The sequence below is a fragment of the Pristis pectinata genome, chromosome 5 (assembly GCF_009764475.1).
Source record: "Pristis pectinata isolate sPriPec2 chromosome 5, sPriPec2.1.pri, whole genome shotgun sequence".
Classification (NCBI taxonomy): Eukaryota; Metazoa; Chordata; class Chondrichthyes; order Rhinopristiformes; family Pristidae; genus Pristis; species Pristis pectinata.
Genome location: NC_067409.1, coordinates 35212882 through 35238682, shown reverse-complemented (window position 1 = coordinate 35238682; position 25801 = coordinate 35212882). Strand labels below are relative to the sequence as shown.

General features: G+C 39.3%; 1 protein-coding gene across 6 annotated transcripts in view; it reads right to left on the bottom strand.

Moving 5' to 3' along the window:
• Positions 1-25801, bottom strand: part of trdmt1 (tRNA aspartic acid methyltransferase 1) — a 52568-nt gene that overhangs the window by 13623 nt on the left and 13144 nt on the right. For 2 of the 6 annotated variants that reach the window (XM_052016033.1, XM_052016034.1), the window contains exons 3-6: positions 14848-14919; positions 13446-13511; positions 3628-3697; positions 710-793 (exon numbers count right to left, since the gene is read on the bottom strand). In XM_052016033.1, the coding sequence (XP_051871993.1) occupies positions 710-793; positions 3628-3697; positions 13446-13511; positions 14848-14919 (292 nt within the window). Of the gene's footprint in view, positions 1-709; positions 794-3627; positions 3698-13445; positions 13512-14847; positions 14920-17811; positions 17889-19315; positions 19516-25801 lie in introns of all 6 variants that reach the window. The other 4 variants (XM_052016032.1, XM_052016029.1, XM_052016031.1 and 1 more) reach the window with 4 other exon arrangements.

The following is a 25801-nucleotide window of genomic DNA, read 5'->3' as shown; positions in this document are numbered from 1 at the left end:
GTGAAAGGAAAAGACTGCAATATGATGGAAAGGAGGAGAGATTAAATAATTATAGAGGTGATAAAGCAAATGAAAGAGGTAATAAGAAAAACAAGCGAATAAATGGTCAGTCTAGGGGAGGTAGAAATGCAATTTAAGTATCTCTGAAATAACCAAAGGGGGTTATATAAGACAGAGTTCTTTCTTATATTTGCACTTTTAGTGTGCCTTAATGTGAGGAACGTAGAAGTTATACAAATTCTTCAAAAGTTCCTGCTCTGCAATAAATAAACTCAGCTTCTACTATTAATTTAAGATATTATTCCACCACATTCACCTGAATTAAATATTCATTTTTTTTTTGCTTAGGATTGGAGATGCAACAAAAGCTCTATAAAGTTACTGATGAACTCAAGCTACAATCAAGCCCAGAAACATTTTCATCCCCGAGAACAGCAGATTTAGGGAACAAAGTCCTAGAAGGGCCAATTTATAGTGTGTCACAATAACAAATATTCCCTTAGTACAATGCTGGAGTTTCAGCTGATATTACATGCAGATGTCTAGAGTTGGGACTTTTTGATTCAGGGAGTTGGATTAGAGGCCAGATGTTATTTCTGATGAGCGAATTAGAGTAGATTGCACTATTTTGAGATGGGATAGACTTGATAAACCAGCTATTACTTCACTCCCCTTTAGCAATTGGTCTTAATACAAAATTAAAACCTACCTGAGTGAAAGTTTGGAAGCAAAATGCATCAGGTTGGAGCTTGGCGAGGAGAAAATATCGTAGTCTTGAGTTTGGTATGCCCAACTAACGCACAAATATTTGTTAGCATCATTACAATTCAGAAGAAATGATAAACTGGATGCAGTAAAGTCAAAGGATATAGCAAATAAGCAAATCAAATCTTATGAAAATTACAATACTTTATTAGGAGCAAACATAAGAAACATGAGCAGACATAAGAAACATGAGCAGAGGTAGGACAATTAGACCTTTGGGCCTGATCGACATTCAATAAGATCATGGACGATCCAACCTTGGCCATAACAACACTTTCCACCTTTCTCTCCATAGTCCTCGACTTCCTTGTCACGCAAATGTCCGTTAATGTCTGCCGCAAATAGATTCATTGACTCTACCTCTACAGATCTCTGGGGTAAAGAGTTCCAAAGATTCACAATCCCCTGAGAGATGAAAGTCCTCTCTGTCTATGTCTTAAAAGGGCGACCCTTAGTTGTTCTAGAGGAAACATTCTCTTAGAACCCACTCTGTCAATTGCCCTCAGAATCTTGTATGGTTCAATAAGATCCCCTCACATTCTTCCAAACTCCAGTGAGTATAGCCCAACCTGATCAACTCTCTTCACGTCAACCTCTTCATCCCAGGAATCAACCTGCTGATCATTCTCCGCACTTCCTCCAATTCAATTACGTCTTTCTTTAAATTTGGAGACCAAAACTATACACAATACTCCTAGTGCAGTCTCACCAACAAGTTGTGATCAAATGCTGGGACTGATGAAAGGTTATCAAATTGAAATGTTAAATCTCTTTTGCTCTCCACAGATGTTGCCTGTCCTGCTGAGTATTCCTGTCTTTTTCTAGTTTTATTAACAATAAAACTGATTTTCAAACATTTAGTTTATGTTGACCATTTTTAGTAGTATTCACATTTTACCTCCCTCCCTACTGCTAATTTTCTTGTATCTTCTTCATGTTTGACCACGGTTCCTCACAGGTTTTGCTAGTCTTTATCCAAGTGACCAATCACCTGGGGACAATGTGTCCAATTGTGGTGGATCCTACAGTTACTTTGACCACCAAATGGGATCAAACCTAGAACCTCCCTAATCTATTATGCAATGTTAAACTAAGCAGTATTACCAATGAGGGAACTTCATTCAATTGTTAATTAGCAATAAATATGGTTGCAATATTTAAAATTCCCAGTGAGTAGTTTTTTTTTGCCCAAATCAAGGCACCTAATTTACTTAGATTAACAGGTAGACAGCGACTCAGAAGGCAAAATCATATACTGGGTCTGCTGCAGAGGATTTGGATGCAACATCTACCGTAGCCCTTCCAATAGGTCGACTAAGGCAGCCTGCCAGTGAACATGTGCACAGTGGCTCAGAACATAGAGGAACTTAGCAGCAACTAACTTCAAAGTTTTGTGTAGAGCATTGGGATAGACAATTCATCATTCAGAGTAAATATTAGTTGAAAAGACACAATAGTAGCAGCCACCACAGTACAGCATATGCTGACACCTTCCACAAGTCGCAATGCTGCCATGTTAACTTAGACAACTGCCAATTCACTCTGATACCAGGATTGAAAGATAATTCCATGTCAACTCAAGGCTCAAATATACATCAGGTCAATGTCTGCCACCTGAGGCATCCTGACTAAAATCAGTAGCTTTTCACCTCCCACAAGGTGAAATCAATCACCTATAGCTAAATCAAATAGAACTATGAGAAGAGGGATGTAATAGTGGCATAATTTGCTCAGCAGATGCATATGACAATCAAGTAGCAGATCAATTTCACGAAAGGATCTACAACAAGCAGGAGTCCCATGTTGAAAATAATATATTTATAAAATGTCCACCCACATATGCAGAAGCCAATCCAATATGCCATGCAGCTCCATTCCAGCATGGAATGAATGCGAGCAGGGCATCCAAAATAATGAACACTGAAGTGCCCATTTTACGCCTGTAAAACAGAACAAGTGCAACAATTTCTTTTAAGATGTGAGTTTTTCTGCAATACTAAAAATCTAGTACAACTTCAACCCCAAGTTTTTACAACAAAAATATTGTTAGTAATGCCACTGGGATATCAAAATAGCAGAGTTTAATATACCGTCATATTGTTCAAACTTCTCAGTGAAAGAGTAGTGGTAAATATGCTTTAAAGGTATTGATACAAATTTGTCAAATGTCTGGGTTTTTTAAGCATTTGAGCACTTAAATATTTTTACACCCAGGTTAATGCAACTTTGAGTTAAATTTATTAAAAGGAGGCTCTTTTTATATTTATACAATGTATAATAATCTACATTATAAATGTTTAGATGGACCTTGCCAATGCCTCAATGAAGAAATGTTCCTAACATTTATATTACTGTTCATAAAGTTTCCAATATACACTTCCAGAGCATGAGCCACCTCAGTAAAGTTGCAAAGTTCAAACGCAAACTTGGCACATTCATATTTGTTAATCAAAGTTATAAAATGGGATGAAGCAGGCACGGTAGTGTAGTGGTTAGCGTAACACTATTACAGCACCAGCAACCCGGGTTCAATTCCCGCTGCTGTCTGTAAGGAGTTTGTACATTCTCCCCGTGTCTGTGCGTAGGTTTTCTCCGGGTGCTCTGGTTTCCTCTCATGTTCCAAAGACGTACAAGTTAGGAAGTTGTGGACATGCTATGTTGGCGCCAGAAGTGTGGCGGCACTTGCAGGCTGCCTCCAGAACACAAAAGAAGTACTTCTGGAGGCAGTATTTCACTGTGTGTTTCCATGTACATGTGACTAATAAAGATACCTTATCTTAACTGTAAACATTACAAAACGGACGACCACAAACAGGGATAAATAAAGATCAAGTTTCATCTATTCTATTGATGTCTACGTACCAAGGTTGGAGAGAGAAGGAATTCTTGGTATGAGTATCTGCAGCTCTCCAGCGTTTGTATCAATTTATCCCTGATTAAAGAAAAATGCTATTTTATCATATCCAATATAAAGTTACTTTTGTAAATAGTGAAACTGGATAAATTTTAAATTAAACAATCAGCTTCTAAACAATCATTCCTAACACCAGCCTTTCATTCTATAAATATACTAATATGAAAGCTGATGATAATTAAAAAGAACCAGAATTAACTCCAAACGCTATGATTGCAATGGGAAACCTCCAGTATTCTCCAGATGTTAATTATATTTTTTAATTGAAAGTTTGTCGAAAGGAAAAGGGAGAAGGAGAGAACTAACATTTGACAGCCCATTAATATTATCAGATCAAAGGAGAGAAATGCTTTGAGTTATTTCTTACTTTAAACCTTCGTAAGGTTAATGCTAGAATAAACAAAAGAAAGTAAATTCTCTGCAACCAGAAATCATTTTAGCTTGCATAAGAGTAATGAACTCACAATCTATTCCTTTCAAGATAAAGAATGACTATGCTGGATGAGATGGATTTTTCATCTTTCCACATAATAACACACTAGAGTTAAGAACATGGTCAAAAAGGATCACTGAGTGCTATTTGCAACTGGTCTGTAGCATTCAGATCAGATGATGAAAAACAGATGACGGTATTAACCAGCAGCCAAATACAAACCAATAACTAGAGGGAATGCATGAACAAAAGTATATTTAAAACAAAATGCTCTGCACCTCCAAGAGAAATCATTCACCAGATAACCTTGTTTACAGCTTATCCCCATGGTCACCCTGGTTTTACCAATCAGAGACCTTCCCCTCCCTGCAGCCTTACAAGATTCTTTTGTCTTCTTCCTTATTCTAATGTTCTTTGACCTGAAACGTTAATGCTGCATCTCTTCCTGACCCACTGAGTATTTCCATTTAAAATTTTTCATTTTTATCATTCTACCCAACATGCACATCAATTCCTTACAGCAAGTGGTCCACAATTTCTCTCCCATTTGGCTTTTAAAATTTCCTTCAAGGAAGAAGCGGTGCTCTACACATTGATTCTATTATAGCTCTAAATTTCCACCAAGACTTTCACTTTAATCTGCTGCCTGTGTGTTATTATGCAATTTTTATGCCAAGTTTATTTCATGTTGGGCCATTTCCAACAGTAATAAGAGAATCCAATTATTTGGATTAAAATTAAACTTAGTTTTCAGAGTGAAACTCCAACATCTAACCCAGTTCCCTCTGCTATCTCTCCGTTTATTTATGGTCTTTACTGGGCAGCAGTAGACTGATAGAAGAAACTGGAATACCACAACAAGAATTCTAATGAACCAGAAAAAAGTTGCAAATTTATTTAAACCTTTTGACCTGAATTTTCTTGAGTAGTAGAAAATTTGCAATACATAAGGCTACTCAGTCCACATCAGCAGAGAAAAAGTTCTCCTGCTTGATACCACCTTCCAGCACTCGTACAGATTTTCAAATAAATCCAAGTACGTTTAAATGTGATGAGGATTTCTGCTTCTATCACCAACCCCCCCCGCCCCCATGCAGTGAATTCCAGAACAGTATTACCCATAAAGTTAAGATAATTTTCCTGGTTTCTACTCTAATCCTGCTACCAGTTAATTTAAATCTATGCCCCTCGGATTATGACCTTTCAGCAAAGGGAAGCAGATCTTTTCCTAGGCCCCTCATAATTTTATACGACGCAGTTGTCTTCCCTCAGCCTCCTCAGTTTCAAAGAAAACAAAACTCTTAATTTAACCAGTTTCCTCACTGCTACAATATATTGCAATACTAGAAATATCTTCTTGTAACTCACTTGTACCTCTTCCAGTGACCAGAATTGTGACCAGTGACCAAAAGTGCTCAAACTGCAGCCTAATTAGTGTTTTAGCCTAACCATCTTGCTTTTATATTCTGTACCTTGGCCATAAATGAAAGCATCCATGATGCCTTTTGAATTGGCTTGCTACCTTTAGGGTTCTCATAGAGTTAAACTGCGCAGAAACAGCCCTTCAGCTCACCACATCAATGCCAATCATCAAGCACCCATCCATACAAATCCCATTTACCAGCACTTGGTCTGTAGCCTGCTATGCCATACAATTGATGTACTCATCTAGATATTTCTTAAAAGCCAAGTGTCTCTGCCTCCAAACCCCTCAAGCAATGGATCCCAAATTCCAACCACCCTCTGGGTGAAAAGATTCTTCCTAAACCTCCTGCTCCTTATCCTACACCAAAACCCTCTGGTTTGAGACACCTCTGCTCTGGGGAAACATTTCTTCCTATCCATTCCCCACATATTTTTGTATACCCCAGTCAGGTCCCCTCTCAGCCTTGACCACTCCACAACAAACAAATGCAGCCTATCCAGTCTCTCCCCATATCTGAAATGCTCTCTCCCAGGCAATATCCTGATGAATCTTCTCTGCAGCCCCTACGTTTAATAGTTTGGTGACCAGAAGCACTTAGGGTACTCCAGCTGTGGCCAACCCAATGATTTATAAAATTGTACCAGAAACTCTCTGCTCTTATAATCTATTTTCTAACTAATGAATGCAAATATCCCTTACACCTTCTTCACCACCTTATCTACCTGTGCTGCCACCTTCAGGGATCCTTGGACCTGTACACTGAAATCCCTCTATTCCTCAATACTACCTATGGCTCTACCGTTTTTTACATATGGCTTATCCTCATTAGTCCTCCCGGAATGCTCCATTTATCAGGATTAAATTCCATCTGCCATTTTCTGTCCATCGTATCAACTGATCAATATTACCTTGTAACCTAGGACTATCCTCTCCACTATCAACAAGGATCTGTCTTTTGTTATCTAATTCTCAATATCTCTTGACACCCACGGCTCCTTGGACTTCTGTCCTTACCTAATGGGAACAAGCTGGCCCTGAACTTTCTATATTTCATTTTTAAATGACTTCCGCTTGTCAGATAGAGGCTTGCCTACAAGTAACGGCTCCTAATCTATTTTGCCAGGTCCTGTCTATTGATATCGCTGATATTGAAATTAACCTACCCCAATCTAGGATCAGTGTATATGAACACCAAGAACCCTCTATTCCTCCACACACCTTAATATCTTCACACTTATTCTATATTCCCTTGTCTTGTTGCACCTCCCCAAATGCATTATTTCATATCTCCTCGGATCAAATTCCACTTAGCACTTTTCTGTCCAACTTACCAGAGTTAAAGCTGAAGCTTTGTTCCAGTGTCAGCCACACATTTTTGTACAATCTGCTCTCATTTATTACTGGTCCTATGTTTAAGTCCAAACCATGGAGGAGATATGGGTGGTAGGTTTGGTAAATCAGTAGGGAGGTTAATAGTCAAGAGGGTAATTGTAGCTACATGATGATACTGATCAGTATCAGTATTTGGTATGTCACCAAACACTCTTGCAAATTTCTACAGACGTACGGTGGAGAGCATTATGACTGGTTGCATCACCACCTGGTATGGAGGCTCCATTGCACAGGATCAAGAAAGACTGCAGAGGGTTGTAGACTCACCAGCTCCATCACAAACACAACCCTCCCCACCATCGAGGGCATCTTTAAGAGGCAGTGCCTCAAGAAGGCAGCATCCATCATTAAGGACCCTCACCAGCTGGGACATGCCCTCTTCATGTTACTACCATCAGGGAGGAGGTACAGGAGCCTGAAGACCCACACTCAATGTTTCAAGAATAGCTTCTTCCCCTGCGCCATCAGATTTCAGAATGGTCCATGAACACTACCTCGTTATTCCTCTTTTGCACTATTTATTTATTTTTGTAACTTATAGTAATTTTTATGTCTTTATGTCTTGCACTGTACTGCTGCCACAAAACAACAAAATCCATGACATAGGTCAGTGATAATAAACCTGATTCTGAGTTGGTAAAATGGGCAAACAATGACAGAAGGTAAATGCAAGATGATGCAATTTGGGAAGACTAATGGGGGAGGACAAACAAAATGGGCCCGAGGGATATTAAGCCAAAGGATCCCTAAAGGCGGCAGCAGATGAAGGCAGCATACGGGATAGTTATATTCTATGTCCTGGCTAATGAAAACAAGAGATGGACCTGACAGAGGTGTACAAAATTACAAGGGAAATTCACAAGTTAGATAGTCCCCTTTGACCTTCACCCATTTCTATAGATGCACCATAGAAAGTATCCTATCCTGATGCATCATGGCTTAGTATGGCAACTGCTCTGCCCGAGACCACAAGAAACTGCAGAGTGGTGAACACAGCTCAGCATATCACAGCCTCTCCTCCATGGTCTCTGTCTACATTTCTTGCTGCCTCAATGAGGCAGCTAATATAATCAAAGGCCCAACCCACACTGAGCATTATCTCTTCTCCTCTCTCCCATCAAGCAGAAGATACAAAAGCCTGAAAGCACATACCATCAGGCTCAAGGACAGTTTCTATCCCACTGTTATAAGACCTCTGGACGGTCCTTTAGTACAATAAGATGGACTCTTGACCACACAATCTACCTCGTTATGGCCTTACACTTTATTGTCTGTCTGCCTGCACTGCACTTTCTCTGTAACTGTAACATGTTATTCTGTATTGTTATTCTTTTTACTTTGTACTACCTCTATGACGTGATGAAATGATCTGTATGGATGGCAAGCAAAACAAAGTCTTTCACTGTACCTTGGTACATGTGACAATAATAATTTACCATTTACCAGGTAACTTTTCACCACAGCTGAGGTATCCAAAACTGGAGGGTATAGGTTGAAGGTAAAGGGTAAAAGATCCAAAAGAACATTTTCACCAAAAGGGTTTGGAATCTGTAACACACTGCCTGCATGGGTGGTGGAGGCAGGTCATCTCACAACATTTAAGAGATATCTAAATATCTAGCACTTGAACTGCCAAATCATAGAAGGCTACAAACCAAGTGCCGATAAATGAATTATTATTATAAATGGGTATTTGAAAATCTGCATGGACATGGTGGGCCATAAGGTCTATTTCGGCGCTTTATAACTATGACTCAATAAATATATTAAAAAAAAGCATGGGACCAATTACCTGGCCCTGTGGAACCTCAATGTTAATAGCCTTTCAGTCACAAAGTCATCCTTCAACCATTTCCTTTTGCTCCGTGGCACTCAGGAAATTTTGGATCCAACTTGCCACTCTATCCTGAATCCCAAAGGCTACACCTCTTTCACCAGCCCTGTGGAAGTCAGACAGAGTTTCTCCATAATAAGTCAATGTTGACTATCCCAGACTAATCTGTGTCTTTCTAAATAAAGATTTATTATGTGCCTTTGAATAGATTCAAATAATCTTCCCATAAATGAAGTGGCCTGCAATTATTTTGTTTATCCTTGCCTCCCTTCTGAACAATGGTAGAATGTCAGTAGTCCTCCCATTCTCTGGCACCACTCTTTTAGCAATGAGAAATTGTGATCAGAACATCCACAATTTTCTTCCCTGGTTCTTTTAACAACATGGGACATATATTTCATGTGTGTGCAGCAACGTACTCATTTTCTGATAATGCCTTTAATATTTCCTTTTACTGCAGCAGAAATAATGCTACCAGCATTCACCACTACGAAGAAATAAATCATCTGCAACTTTCATCAATCACATATACTCAGTTAAAAGTACAGAAATCCAGAGATTTCTGTCAAAGATACTTTACTCCTCAGTAATGAGCTTTCTTCCTTTGGAATTTAATGTTATACAGTCATAGAACTGTAAGCATAGAAACAGGCGCTTCAGCCCACTGCGTCCATGCTGACCATCATGCTTATCTATACTAATCCCACATCTTCATTAATTCCATATCCCTTTATGCCTTGCTCATTCAAGTACCTGTCCAGATATCTCTTAAATATTGTTACTGTTCCTGAATCCACCACCTAGTCATTACAGACACCAACTGTACTTTGTTTGAAAAATTTACCCCTCAGATTCCCCTTTAACCTCCCCCGCTCACACTAAATCTATACCCCCTAGTTCTAGACACACCAACCATGGGAGAAAAAAGATTCTAGCTATCTACCCTATCTATGTCTCTCATAATTTTATATATCTCTATCATGTCAGCTCTCAGCGTCCTTTGCTCCAGGAAAAACAGACCCAGCCTATCCAATCTCTCCCTATAACTCAAGCCCTACAATCCAGGCAACATCCTAGTGAATTTTTTCCGCACCTTCTCTAACTTAATCACATTTTTCCTGCTGTGCATCAACCAGAACTGCATGCCATACTCCAAATGCAGCCTAACCAATATCATGTACAACCGTAACATGACATCCTAACTCTTGTACTCTATGCCTTGAATTATGAAGGCAAGCATGCCATATGCCTTCTTCACCACCCATGCAGCCAGTGCATTCCTGATTCCAAACCCTCTTGGTGATAAATTTCTTTATCAGAGCCCCTCTAGCCCTTTTACCCCTTACCCTAAACCTATTTCGGGGAGCATTGTCTCTCTGTTCAACAACACTCCCTGGGGCCCTGCCATTCACTGTGTATGTCCTGGCCTGGTTTCACTTCCCAAAATACATCACTTTGGATTTGCCAGAGTTAAATTCCATCTACCATTCCCTTGCCCACCTTTCCCAGTTGATCTACGTCCAGTTGAATAATTTTTTCTTTAACCTTGTCTCTTTTTAATTAATTTTGGGATTGGAGGATCACAGGCAAGGCCAGCATTTATTGCCCATTCTGAACTGCTCTTGAGAAGGTGGTGGTGAGCTGTCCTCTTGAATTACTGCAGCCCCTCTGGGGGAGGTGCTCCATCAGTGTTGTTGGGTAGAGTCTTCCAGGCTTTAGATCCAGCAACGATGAAGGACTGTCGATATATTTTCAAGTCAAGGTCATGTGCAACTTGGATGGTGACCTACAGGTGGCAGTGTACTCATGATGCCCTTGTCCTTCTTGCATGGGTTTGGAAGGTGCTGCTGGAGTAGCTGGCAATGCATTTTATAGATGCACAAACTACAGCACTGTGCATTGGTAGTGGAAGGAATGAATCCTTAGGATGTCAATCAAACAGGCCAATTTGTTCCAGATGGTTGTGAACTCTTGCGGCTTGCTTGCTCTGCAGTCATCCAGGAAAATGGCAAGTATTTCACCATATTCCTGACATGCCTTGTAGATGGTGGAAAGGCCTTGGGGTGTCAGAAGGTAGGTTCGTCAAGATGGATACACACTCTGACCTGCACTTGTAGCCATGATATTTATGTGATTGGTCCAATTGAGTTACTGGTCAATGGTGACTGCCTGAATACCCATTTTACCAACTGCCTGAATGGTGGGGGACCCTGCAATGGTAATGCCATTGAATATCAAAGTTGCACACTTCCAGTTTGGGGATTGTCAGTGCCTGGCACTTTTGTTAACATACCTCTGATCAGGTTGTGTCTGAATGATGTCAAGGTCTTTCTGCATGAAGACTTGGGCTGCTTTTTTTGCTGACTTACAAACAGATCTGAAAACCATGTGATCATCAGCGAATGTCCCCACTTCTGACAACATTTTTAAAGAAAAGTAATTGATTATGCAGCTGAAGATATTAGGGCTAGAACATCTCCCTGAGGAGCTCCATCAGTGATCTCCTGAAGTAGGACGACTGACTTCCAATAACCACAACCAACTTTATGTGAAGTATGACTCCAACTACTCAAGTGCTTTCCCTTCGATACCCAGTGACTTCAGTTTTACTACGGTGCCTTGACACCACTTTAACTTTTTGTTAAGGGCAGTTACTCTCACCTCATCTCAGGAATTTAGCGCTTTGGGTGGGAGACTCAGTAATGGTAATGCCATCGAATGTCAAGGAGAGGTTGCTTCATGTTTGAACCAAGGCTGTGATGAGATCTGGAGCCAAGTGGGCCTAGTGAAACTCAGCGCCTTTGAGTAGGTTATTAGTAAGTGTTGCTTGACAGCACTGGCAGTGGTACCTTCTATTATTTTGCTAATGATTGGAAGGTACTTGTCGGATTGGATTTGTCTTTTTTGGGAACGGGACATACCTAGGCAATTATCCACATTGTTAAGTGGATGCCAGTGTTGTAACTGTAGTGGAACTGCTTGGCAAGAGGCACAACTAACTCTGTGGCACAGGTCTTCAGTACTACAACTGAGATGTTGTCCGGTCCCATAGCATTTGCTGTATGCCCTGCTATCATATGTTCTTGTTTCTTGCAGAATTAATCAAATTGGCTGAGACCAGCTTCTATGACGATGGGAATCTCAGGAGGAAGCAAAGATGGATCATCTATTTCACACAGCTGATTGAACATTGTAGCAAAAGCTTCAACCTTTTCATATGCTGAGCCCTGCCATCATTGAAAATGGGTTTGTTTTTAAGGTCTTCTCCTCCATTTAACAGTTTGATTGTCCTTCACCATTCACAACTAGATGTGGTAAGACAACAGAGCTTTAACCTGTTCCATTGATTGTGAGATTACTCAGCTCTGTCTACTGCTCAGCACACATTAAGTCCTATACTGTAATTTCACTGGGCATTTTAAGGTATTCCTGGTGCTGCTCCCATAATGTCCTACTGGAGTCCTCATTGGACAATGATTGACTGCCTGGCTTGATAAAATTGATAGACTGAAGGCTACGTTTGGCCATGAGGTTACAGATTACTGTGGTGTATATTTCTGCTGCTGCTGATGTTTTAAAGCAACTCATGGATGCCCAGTTATAAGCAGCTAGCTCTGTTCTGAGTCTATCCCATTGGGCACACCTGTAGTGCCACACAACACCATAGTGGATGCCCTCAGTGTGAAGACAGGACTTCGCCACCTCACTTTATCAATGCTATCATGGATAGATTCATCTGCCACAGGTAGATCAGTGAGGAAAAGATTCAGTAGGTTTATCCCTTGTGTGGGTTAACTCATTACCTACTGCAGCTATGCCCTTCAGGATTCAGCTAGTTTAATCTGTGGTGGTGCTACTAAACCACTTTTGGCGATGAATACTGAAATTCCCTACTCAAAGGTATAGTCTATGCCCCTGTTTCTTCCGAGTCTTGTTCAATATGGAGGAGGACTGATTCATCAACAGAGGGAGGATGGCCGGCGGTAATTAAAAGGAGATCTGCTAGCCCATGTTTGACCTGATACCATGAGACATAATGGGACTATTTTACCACCTCCAGTGAGTCTGCCCTGCCAGTGAGACAAGATGTCTCTCTAAGCCCATTTTTCTCTCCCACAATTTTGTTTTCTGTGTATAATGAGGCACTGAATTAATTTGTTCAATTGACACTTCCCATTTTTCTGAAGAGCCAATGTTAGCTTGCTCTATTTACATATGTTCCATGACCCTGTGAAAGTTTCTGATTTTTAACAACTGCAACTTTCATTGAAACAACCCCTTGCATCTTTAAGCAAGCTTAATAAAGAGCAAGCATTATTCAGAGGTGCAAAATATAGACATTTTTAATTAGTAAGATATATCAAAAGTACCGATGAATTAATGCTTTACTTTCTAAGCAATCAAAACAAAATTCACGGCTGTATTTTTCCTTTTGTACTTGGTCTCAAAGCATTGCTGTGCATTATTCACAAGTATTCTTTTAACTTTTCATTCATATCTCTAATTGGAACTCAAGTGTGCAAAGAGTCGAAGTAAATGGAAGTTTCCCCTTATAAGCATGGTTCATCCAGAATACAATAGAGATATGAGATCAACATCATTTGCTGCTTTCTTGCTTTTAATGGTTAAAAAAAATGAAAATACCAAAATAAGACTTTTATGTAAGAAAATAAATGCATACCTTGCAACAGATGTTTCAAATCCTTTGACATTTTCAAGAAGAATATATTTAGGAGGCTTTGCAAGGCTTGGAAGAACAAAATAATACAATATTTTACAATCTTATTTCAAATTTTACTTCCATATTATTAAATTTTGTTATGTTTTATATAATTATGACCACAGAATTCTATCAGTACAACTTTCAAGTTTCAATGACTTACGAGTCTCAACAATAAATGAGGGAAAAATAATTGGAGTACAGGTAGTCTCTGGGTTAGACAAGGTTCCGTTCCTGAGAACTGTTTGTAAGTCAGAAATAAACAAAAACAGTGCAAGACAGAGGACCACAGCAACAGCTATGGTGGGAGAGACAGCAGACACGGGAAGAGCAGCCACCAGCCAGCTTCACTGACTCATTGAGTGACCGAGTTTGCTCAGAGCTCCCAACTCTGCTTGGTTCAATCTAGCCCCCAATTATTGCGGCTCTGGGGTGGGGGGGAGTGGGGGATGGTAGACGAGGCTCGTTCCCACCCAGCAGAAGATGCCTGCAGCCCCACAGCAGCCAACAAATCTATCCTGCCTGTCTCCCAAATGGTCATTCCTATGTATGGGGTGTCCATAGGTCGGGTATCTGGGAAGGACCTGCATTGTATCCAGTTCTGGTTGCCACACTACAAGGAGGTTGTGGAAGCTTTGAAGAGGATGCAGAAGAGGTTCACCAGCATATTGCCTGGATTGGAGAGTATTAGCTACATGGAGAGGTTGGACAAAAATGGATTGTTTTCTCTGGAATGTTGGTGGCTGAAGGGCGACCTGATAGAAGTATATAAAGTTACAAGAGGCACAGACAGGGTATGTAGTCAGAGTCTTTATTGCAGGGTGGAAATGTCAAATACTAGAGGGTATAGGTTTAAGGTGAGGGGGCATTGTTTAAAAGATGTGTGAAGGAAGTTTTTTGTTTAAACGCACAGAGTGCTGGAACGTGCTACCAGGGGAGGCGTAGAAGCAAATACAATAGCAACTTTAAAGAGGCATTTAGACAGACACATGAACAGGCAGGGAGTAGGCAGATACAGACCATGAACAAGCAGATGGGATTAGTTAGATTCACATCATGGTTGGTGCAGACATGGTGGGCTGAAGAGCCTGTTCTTGTGTTGTACTGTTCTATAATCTTAGATCTTGGATGTGCTAAATGGTTTTAATTATTCTTTAACTCAGAATTAAACTACCTGGCAACAAATATTTAAGTGTTAACTTTTTTGGTTTTATTTTCAGATGTTACTAAACTTACTGCAAATCTCTGATACATTTTGATTTGATTTACACAATGTTTTCTTAAAGCCTTGACTACCTTATCAGCAAACGGGTGCTGAATTGTTTGAAATGTAATAATGGTTTAAAGAGCAAAAAATTCAGACCTTGGCAGTAAAGCAAGGATGTACAAAAAGCTCTTGGTCCTGGAATCCAATATATCTTTCTGTGCACCTAATCTGTTTTTAAAGCAAAGATGGACAATAAGTTTTTGAAACAAAAATTTGCTTGTTTTCAAAACTGTTATATTTTAAAATACGAAAATTAAATGAAAGCCACTTTTACATTTAAATCATTTGGCAAGGAGAATAATTAGTGAGGAGTTAATTGATACATTTTTTTCTGCACATGAAGACAATCTCCAAAACAGATTCCCATAAAGACCGCAGTACTTTAAGTATTTAAAACAATTACAAACATTACACGAACTTCACTCATCATAGACACTTGGAAGAAGCAGCCATTGAAATAATCATCCATTTTGACCAACCCCATCTGCTTTGAAATGATATTTTCTTCAAATGATACACACTACTTGATCAATTTACAGTTAATACTCTCCAACCAAGTTTCTAATCAATGGCAACACCACCCTGAACTCATCCATAATCTGCCCCAATGCAACAACCAACGACAAAGAAATGTATGGAATGGAATGGAATGGAATGGAAAGGAAGGTAGTTGGAAGGGAAGGTAGTTGGACTTCTTTCCTTCAAGATGATCATTACCCATTATATATCTCAGAATATTGCTTGCCAATTTGCAGGTAGTATCTGATTAGTACCCTTGTATTGCTGTAGGCTGTTCATTATCATTCGCTCTATTATCAGAGGAGTTGACATTGGCTCTTTATTAACATTGGCTCTTTATTATCAGAGGAGTTAGGAATGGAAATGAAAACTTCAAAATTATTAATCATATAAAAGATGGAGGGAAGGTCAATAGCAAACAGTTGACAAAAGTAGAGCCAGTGACACTTCCTCAAGGAATCCATGTAACAATGAGGCAGAGCCCAAACTTAGCACTCATGAGTATTTTTATTGGTGGCTAGGTAATGGTGGTTTGGCTCCTGGCTCTGACAAAATGTTATTAATGTGAAACCTTTCTTGTTTCTTTCAACATACATGATCTGACAACACATGAAAAAAGAAATAGGGGTAGGTCAACTGGGCCCTGAGGACTGCTTTGCCATTCAATATGATCATGGCTGATTCACCCAGGCCTCCTAACTCCTCCTCCTTGCCAGTTCCCCAAAGTCCTCAATTTCCTGACCTTTCAAAAAAAAATTATTTCTAAACTCTAAAGAATACCGACCCAATATGTTTAGTCTCTCTAGATAGGAAAAAAAATCCTCTCATCCCAGGAATAAATCTGAGGAATGTCTTTTGGACTGAAAGTCAAAAAAACTGCAGATACTGGAAATTTAATGTAAAAATAAAACATGCTAGAAATACTCTGTAGGTCAGGCTGCATCTGTGGAAAGAGAAATGGAGCTAATATTTCAGGATGAAGGGACCTTGACCTGAAACCTTAACTCTGATGTGGCCTGACTTATTGAACATTTCCAGCATTTTCTGTTATTTTTAAATTGTCTTTTGGACTGCCTCCAATGCCACTATATTCTTTCTAAGGTAAGGGGACCAAAACATGTAGTATTCCTTGTGTGTCCTCACCAACATGCTCAATTGTGACAAAACTTCCCTATCTCCAAACTCCAATTCTTTTGCAATACAGGACAATATGCTGTTTGCCTTCTTAAGTACTTGTTAGCAGGCAGGTGCAACTTCTTGTGATTCATGCACAAGAAGACTTAGTAGATCCAAGCTATCATCCTTCTGTACTCAACTCATGTGCAATCTCTCTCCACCAAGATAATAATCTCCTTTTGATTTGAAGCATGTGACCTCACACTTTCCCACATTAAACTTCTACCTATTTTTGTGTCATTATTAAACTTGGATACCTTACATTCTGCCCCATCCTCCAGGTCATTAATAGTAAATAATTGAAGGGCAAGAATTGATCCCTGGGACACTCCACTTGTTACATCCCTCCAACTTGAAAAAGACCTATTTATTCCAATTCCGTGCTTTCTATGCGATAACCAATTTTCAATCCAAGCTATCATACTTCCACCAATACTTAACATTTCCAGCTCTTGTACACTAGCCTTGTATGTGGCGCCTTATCAAATGTCTTTTGGAAATCTAAATACACCACATTTACAGGTCCTCATCCGTCAACTCTGCTTGTCAGAAACTGAAAGGACTCAAAAAAATTTGTTAAACACGATTTACCTTTCATGAAAATATATATTTTTTGATCATATTAAGCTTTCCTAAATGGTCAGTCTCATTCTACAGTGGTCTCACATCCACTTTAGTCACCCTCTTCCTTCTCATATATCCATAACTCTTACTGTTTATTTTGATATTATATTTGCAAGTTCTCTCTCAAAATTGATGTTCACAATATGAGATTTTAGTTTCTTTGCTGCTGGTTCCTGAAAAATTCCCAGTCCTCCGGTCTACCAGCAGCCCTTACTACTTTGTACATCCTACTTTTAAATTTAGCATTATCCTTGACCTCCATTGTTAACCACAGATGGTTCCTCTTTCTCAAGAAATCCCCCTTTCCAGTTGTGATAAATTTCTGCTAAGTTTATGAACTAGCTGTTTAAACATGTAGCACTGTTCATCTATTTACCTCTTAACTTATTTACCCAGTCCACTCTAGACAACTCTACCTTCTTACCATTGTGATTGCCCTTATTTGAGTTGAAGTTTTGGACCTGGGGTCTTCATCCTCAACTGGTATCTGGTGTGGCCACTACTGCCTAAGGGACCTTTAACCACAAGATCTCTTATTACTTTTTTCTCATTACTCATGCAGCTTAATGTGCAAAGTATTCAGAGTATTTTCTGTATTAAGTCAATATCTGTGTTGAAAAACTTCAGTTAGAAGCATGAAACAAGACGAATATTTTCTTTTATTTCATATTTCCATACAACATGCAAGGCAATCATTTAACCCATCAGGTCTCAGAGCAATCCAATTCTCTCATTTCTCACCTTGTGAATGGCTGACAAGGAGGACTCATCAAGATCATGTCAAAGTTTAATTTGTTGAACTCATCTACTGTCATACCCTAATATAAAAGAAATCATTTATATTAAATATTGTTGTACCATAGTAGACTGGTTTTATTTTCATCTGGGGGGAGGGAAAGAGACAGGGAGAAAACTGGGCTGGCAAATAAATGAGCATCTTGGCTATCAGTACCCTTTTCAGTACTCCTCTTTATGGCATTAGTATGAGAATCATGTTTCAGCTGCAAATTATTCTAAGAGTACTATCACCAAAGGTGAAATTAAGCCAGTATGGGTCAGCACACTATGAGCAAACCAGCAAGAAAAGGGCCAGACATTCAGTACGTGGGTTAAATCAGGAAATGTAGCAATATAACTGCACTGCTAATAAATTTAAGTTACTTTCAGCTCTGAAATTAACAAACCAGAACATTAAGCTATCCAAAACCTCAATTTGTCTCAGTTCTCTTTTGTAATTTTCAATCTTTTGAAACAAAAGCTAAATGATGTATTTACTATTTCCCTATTTATCTTTACTCAAATCTTTTCAACATTGGCTCTTATTTTCTTTGATATGGTACTATCAGTAATAAACCTCGACATCTATTTAAAGTTTGCTTTTAGAAAAATTTGGAAATCTATAAATGAAAAATCACTAAATTTTCATTTTCCATTTTAGTAACACAAACCCTTAGTCCAAATTTTCAATGTATTTCATTACACTTGAACTAATCTATATACAAGATGTGAAGAGATCTGGATCCTTTTTATAATTTTCTTTGGAGAATTTGTCAAAAGTTCTGCAACAGAAATTTTTGTACTGAATTAGACCCAAGTGGTGAACTTCACAAAAAATAATATGAATGAGAAAGAAGGGAACAGTTTGTGTAGAATAGCAATATGCAACTTGAAGAGATTTTTGCAACAATATTTAAAAAAAACACTCTTCTCGTGAAATGTAAGTTGATAACAAACTAAAAAAGTGATACTAAGAGGCAGGGATGCAAGTTATATAAAATGAAAAATCTTTGAATTAACAGGAGTTGCTCATGATTCTTATCTAAAAAGAGCCAAGAATTTCCATAAAGTCTTAAAATTGTCAATGGGATTTCTTAATTTTGAGAAAATGCTAACATTTAAAACTATTTTTGTAATTAAGTATGAATGCTGACTGTTATATAATATTAAATCTGATTTTATTTATGCACCACAATAAATACAGGGACCTGGAGACCCACACTCAATATTTTAGGAACAGCTTCTTCCTCTCCGCCATCAGATTTCTGAACAGCCATGAACACTACCTCGTTATTCCTCTTATGCACTATTTATTTATTTTTGTAATTTATAGTAATTTCGATGTCTTGCACTGTACTACTGCCACAAAACAACAAATTTCATGACATATGTCAGTGATAATAAACCTGATTATGATTCAGAAAGTTGAAAAGTTACACATCATCAGAGCTAACAAATTATTAATTACCTCAGAAGATGAGATGAGAAATGAATATGAAGCTAATAATTTGTAGTGTTATAATGGAAGAATTCTGAGCAAATTCTGGAATATGCCCACAATCAGTTACAGGGAAGATCAAGATGTTGCTGTCAGAGTTGCTGTCCCTGCTCTGTCACAGGATGCACTGCTTTGCACCCTTCTCCAGCAAAATCTTCGGAATTAGTGATCTAACAAATAATTAAGATGTTTACAAATGTTTTCACTGTAAGATAAGATTTCTTTATTAGTCACATGTACATCAAAACACACCGTGAAATGCATCTTTTGCGTGGTGTGTTCTGGGGGCAGCCAACAAGTGTCACCACGCTTCCAGTGCCAACATAGCATGCCCACAACTTCCTAACTAGTACATCTTTGGAATGTGGGAGGAAACCGGAGCACCCAGAGTAAACCCACACAGATACAGGGAGAACATACAAACTCCTCACAGAGAGTGGCCAGTATTGAACTCGGGTCACTGGCGCTGTAATAGCATTACGCTAGCCGCTACACTACTGGCAAACATTGAAAATGTTCCACCTTGCTGCATGAGTTGTTCATTTTTAATGGTGTACTGAGCCATAATTACCACTTTACTAACTCTCATTTTATAAAAATCACCACTTTTGTAATGGATTGCAATTTTCGTAGATAAATATTTCAATATTTTTATTTTTTGTTTTTGATATTTCCACTAATTTAACTCACATTTTAATCTTTATTTCACATTTTAAAAACTTAAAAACTTTATTTATACAGCACTGTAACAGGTCCTCCTGGCCCATGAGTCCCTGCCGCCCACTTAAACCCATGTCAAGCTACCCGTATGTCTCTGGAATGTGGGAGGGAACCGGAGCACCAGGAGGAAACGCACACAGACACGGGGAGAACATACAAACTCCTTCCAGACAGCGACAGGAGTTGAAACCTTATCGCTAACGCTGTAATAGTGTCACGCTAACTGCTACGCTACTGTGCCGCCCTAACGTTCTATAACATGATAAAAAAAAATTAAAATTGTATTTTGTATTCCTTGCTTCTCTATCTGTAAGAGTTATTGCAATCAGTTGACCAGTCAAACCGATGACATGAATTCCGCAGGACACAAGGGATTCCCTGAAACTAATGCATTTAGTGTTGAAGATAATGAAATCCATGCCACAGAGAACAGCTGATCTACCTGGACAAGTTTCTCTAAATTAACAACGAGGCCAAAACCTCACCCGTGACTGCTGAATTCAGGCAATAAACTCCCTACCACTGTCATAGATGCATGGTTTCACAAACATCACAAGAAATGTGTTGTGGCAACCACAATTTGCCAATAGAATCCATTTTACAACTTACCAGATCAAGACTGCATGTCAAATGCCTATTGCTAATTGCTCCAAACACAAAGTAACAGGCAAAGACAAATTTTATTTTATTAAAGATATTCAACAATTCCAAAAACACTATTTCTTGAAGGGCATCATGTTTCTTACTCCTCCATCACATCTACTTGCCGAATTAATGTCTTAAGATCAAGGAAGCAATAATATACTTGAAAGGTTATTCAGAATAAAATCTCTCAATTCTTCAAACTGGTGCTCCCTTCGAGTTTTTTTTAATTCATTTTCTAGATCTGGCCATCGTTGGCAATGCCAGCATTTATTGCCTTTCCCTAACTCTCCTCAAGAATGTACTGGCTAGCCTCCTTGCTGAAGTACTACATCCTTCAGGAGAAGCTATTCCCACTGTGCTCTTCAGTCGGGAGTTTCATTGTTCCCATGTGCCTGCTGCCCTTGTCCTTCCTGACTGAAGCAGTTGCAGGTCTGGGGAGCGATGTTGGAGGATTTTATAGATCGTACACACTGCTGCCAGTGTGCACCAGTGGTAGAGGGAATGAATATTTGGTGTAGTGGATAGAGTGGTGAGTCACTCGCCGCAGGATAGCAAACCTCTGCCCTGCTGTTGTAGACGTGGAATTTATGGGGCTGGTCCGGTTTCTGGTTTGTGAAGGCCCCCAGAATATTGATGCTGTGATGATGATTATGTAATTGAATGTCAAGGGTATGAGAGTTGTTGGGCCAAAAGAAGTTAGAGAGACAAGGTCACAATATAAATCAGCAAGCACAAGTGTAGTAAGGAGGATTTAAGGTTAGCAAAATTTTACAACAGCTGACACATTTGCAGTACAAGACTCCAGCTGAGGAATCACTGGAACAAGTGAGACTTTGTTACCAAAGACATGGAATTAATTTTTGACAAATGATAGATGGTAGGACTAAGAAGCAAATGTAGCAAAGGTGAATGTTGATGGTTTTTGAATTGGAAAGGAATGGCTATAGTATTGCAAGCTCAATCTGTGATTCAATGGGATGCTGAAGTTGCAAGTGGCTGAACTTCCAGGCAGGTCAGGAGGGAATTCAATTCTAAGGAACATTGCTGGTGGAGCCAAAAAACAAAATGGCTCTGGTCTTCCCATTGTGTAACTGGGAAAATGTTACTCATGCTAGACTGACTTCCCCCAAATTCCTCCACATCAGAAGATGAAAGTAAAGATGGAATTAGCCAAATTAAAATGGAGTTCCAAAAAAGATTAAAGATCAGTTGGCAACATAATTTGAGCCCTAAAATATGTTCTAACCAGGCAATATATAAAAGGTTAGCTGAGGAATAGATAGACCTATTAAGGATCTGAAGGGAAATCTTCACGTATAGACAAGTACATGGATTAAGTACTAAATGAATGCTTTGCATTGAGTTTCACAAAAAAGCACATCATCTAAAGAGTACATTATACAAGAGGAAAGCTATTCAAAGGACAGTAACAGATAAAAAAAGGCAAAATGAAAAGACGTATATAAATACAGGTGACACAAAATTTGAGGCATAGTGAACAAGAAGAGTAAATGGACCAAACAGACACAGACAAATTGGTGAAATGAAATGTGGTGCGTTACGTTTTGAGAGGAAGAACCAGAAAAGACAATGCAAATTAGTAGATGCACTTTTATAGGTGTTTATTGATAAAGAGATTAAGGGGTTTATGTGCATAGTTCAAATTGGTAGACCACGTTGAGAAAATGGTTGAAAAAGCATACATGATCTTGATTTTTTTATATAGAGACATGGGGTACAAGAGCAAAGGTGTCATGATGAACCATTTATAAAACAGTCGTTCAGCCACAAGTGGTGTACTGTGTCCTGTTTTGAGTAAAACACTTCATGAAAGATGAAAAGTCTGGACAGAGGGAGATTTAATAAAATGATCCCAGAGTTGAGGGACTTTATTATGTAAATGGAATGGGAAGATGATACAGCTCTGTTTGGAACAGAAGAGATTATGATAAGAGCTGGTATAATTATTTAAAATCATGAAGGACAAACAAAATAGTTAGAGAGAAACTGTTCCCATATCCATTGATAGGAGCCAAAATAGAGCCATAATATAAAGGTGATTGACAGAAGTACCATATGGGCATAAGGGATAGTGAGTGGTCAGTCTCAAATGCACTCTTAAGGGAAATGGAGGAGGCAGATTCAATTGGATTTTTCACTCATCATGCTCCCTTTTGAAAGGAAAGAACTTGCAGAGACATAGGGAGTGGGTTGGACTGGCTGGAATTTTCGTAATAAAGAGCTGGTACAGACTTCAGGCTAAACAGCTTCCTTCCTCGCTTCTACTTCAAAGGGAACTGGTTAGGTACTTGAAAAGGAAAAAGAAACTACCATGCTTTGTGGAGATAACAGGAGGGTGGAAATAACACAATTGTTCTTTAATCGAGCTGGCACAGATTTGAGAGTCCAGATGAGCTCCTTCCGTGTTGTAATCTTTCTGCTATTCTGTGATTAGCATTACTAACGGAAGATAAGATGCCCAGTCAGGAAAGAATGCTTCATAAATTGACAGTCAGATACATCTGAAGTATTGGTCACAATGTTTCAATCTCCAGGAAACATAGGTGTCATGCTGCAGGACTGCAGGATTGATAATGTAACACCAACTTTCAAGAAAAGGAAGAAATAAACCAAGAAATACCAGTCCACCCTAATTTTCATGGTGGTACAGTTATTTTAAATTACTATCAAGTACAAATTAACTCATCTGCAAAGGTATTCGGGGATGAATTTGTTCCAGGTTTATCCAGTCTGACAAACATAACTAAATTGAGTGATAAGGAAACATGTATGGACCTTTGGAAAATATTTGACAAAGTACTTTGCAGGAGCCTTGATACAAAGATGATACAGGTCCCAAGAAATTAAAGGGTAATCAGTGATATAGATATGGAATTGTCTCAGTAGGAGGAAGCAGAGATTAGAGGTGGATGCATTTTTTAATCCAGATGGGATGGTGGTTCCCAAGGATAAGTTTCAGGTCTATTACTCTTACCAATTTTGCTTAAAGTCCAAGACATGAGAGCAATGTCACTGGTTAGGCCCCCAACTAGATTAGTGCACTTCAGGAAAGAAGGTCTTCAAGAGGGTATATAGTTTCAACAGATGCTCTGGGTGATAGGGATATCAATTATGAGAAGACAGTGGAATAAACAAACAATGTAAACAATGCAACATGGTAGCTTGATAGCACAGAGAGAAAAAAAATTAATTCCTCTGGCAACTGAATTAATAACCAGAGTTCGTAGATTTGAAAGTCACTGGTCATCAATCTAGATTTTCTTTTGGGACAGTGAATAAAAAATTTCTGAGTTATGAGGATCTGGAATGCTCTACTCAAAAGGGTGGCACTAGCTGACATTATAAATTCAAAAGTGATGTGGACATGAACTTGTGAATAAAAAACTTAAAGGGTTGCACAGAAAAAGTAGGTGTATGCACCTAAGTGCAATAGCTCTTTCAAAGAGCCAACATAGCCCACAAAAGGGTCAAAAATTATCTAGCTCTCCTGACTGTGCTATAAGCTTGTATGTATGGTCTCTGGTTACATATGTGCTGCCAAAGAACTGCATAGTGACTGATATGTGGCTGTTATTTAAAAAGGGGGATAAAAGAGATACTGGGCAATTACAGGCTTGCATTCCAAACATTGGTGATGAACAAAGAGCTGAGGAGCAAGATTATCGGAGTCTAATCTGGCTCACGTGGACACAAAGGCTGTCTGGCCTGTTTCTGTGCTATAACTTTCTCTAATTCTATAATATGCAATCGTTAATTACTACTTTCAGTCATCAATAAAATAATCACAGTGTCATCAGCAGCACCTGTTCATCAAGGGCTACAGAATGACCATCTTGACATTCAATGGCATTGTGATCGTTCTTCTCTCATCAATATTTACCTACTGAATGTACCTACTGAATACTGAAAGGCCTGGATAGAGTGGACGTGGAGAGGATGTTTCCAGTAGTGGGAGAGTCTAAGACCAGAGGTCACAGCCTCAGAATAGAAGTACGTCCCTTTAGAACAGAGATGAGGAAGAATTTCTTTAGCCAGAGGGTGGTGAATCTGTGGAATTCATTGCCACAGACAGCTGTGGAGGCCAAGTCATTGGGTACATTTAAAGCGGAGGTTAATAGGTTCTTGATTAGTAAGACCATCAAAGGTTATAGGGAGAAGGCAGGAGAATGAGGTTGAGAGGAAAAAATAAACCAGCCATGATCGAATGGCGGAGCAGATTCGATGAGCCGAATGGCCTAATTCTGCTCCTATGTCTTATGGTTTTATGGTCCAATATCTGGGTAGACTACTCACAAGGTGGCAGATGGCTCGTCGTCGTTGTCATCGTGGCTATCCCTCGAGGTAGAGGATGATGGTCTTCGTTCCGTTGATCTACTTATGGGCTCTCAAGTGGCTTATCAGCGCTTTTGTGCCGGTTCTTGACTAGGAGCTTCCAGCCATCACATTGCCTGCTCCCGTCGCCCTCCCCTGATCGCCGAAAGACTTGAGAAGTAGCCCACAGAGCGAAGACGCCTGTGCATGTATTTGTTTATTGTGTACTTTATGTCGCACTACAAAAAGCACACAATACTTCACAAATCAACCAACTGATTCCAATGGCATGGAAACCACGATGACTGGAACTGATGGATTTGTTGCAGCCTTCATCCACCTTCACAGCTGTTGAATTCTAATTAACTTTGTCCACCTGTTCCACCGTTGAGGTCTTGGTTGGATTGTTCTTTGTCAGGGACCTCACCATCAACCTTACTGCCATGGGTGACCCTGCCAGGAGCATAGCTCCAGACGGCATCGCTCTTGGGATCTCAGGACCACACAAGCTTCTCCACCACGACAAGGTGACAATCCACACAGATGGCTAACAACTAGTTATAGCAACAACCTGAAACATTACATCTGTTTCTGTCTTCATGGATGTTGTCTGACCTACTGAGTATTTCCAGGAACTTTTTGCCTTATTTCCCATTGCAGTATTTTGCTGCTCAACATCATCCATGATCTTTTTAAATGCTTTTATTTCTTTAATCCAAACAAAACTCTATGGTCACTAGTGCACTGTGGAGCCCCGAA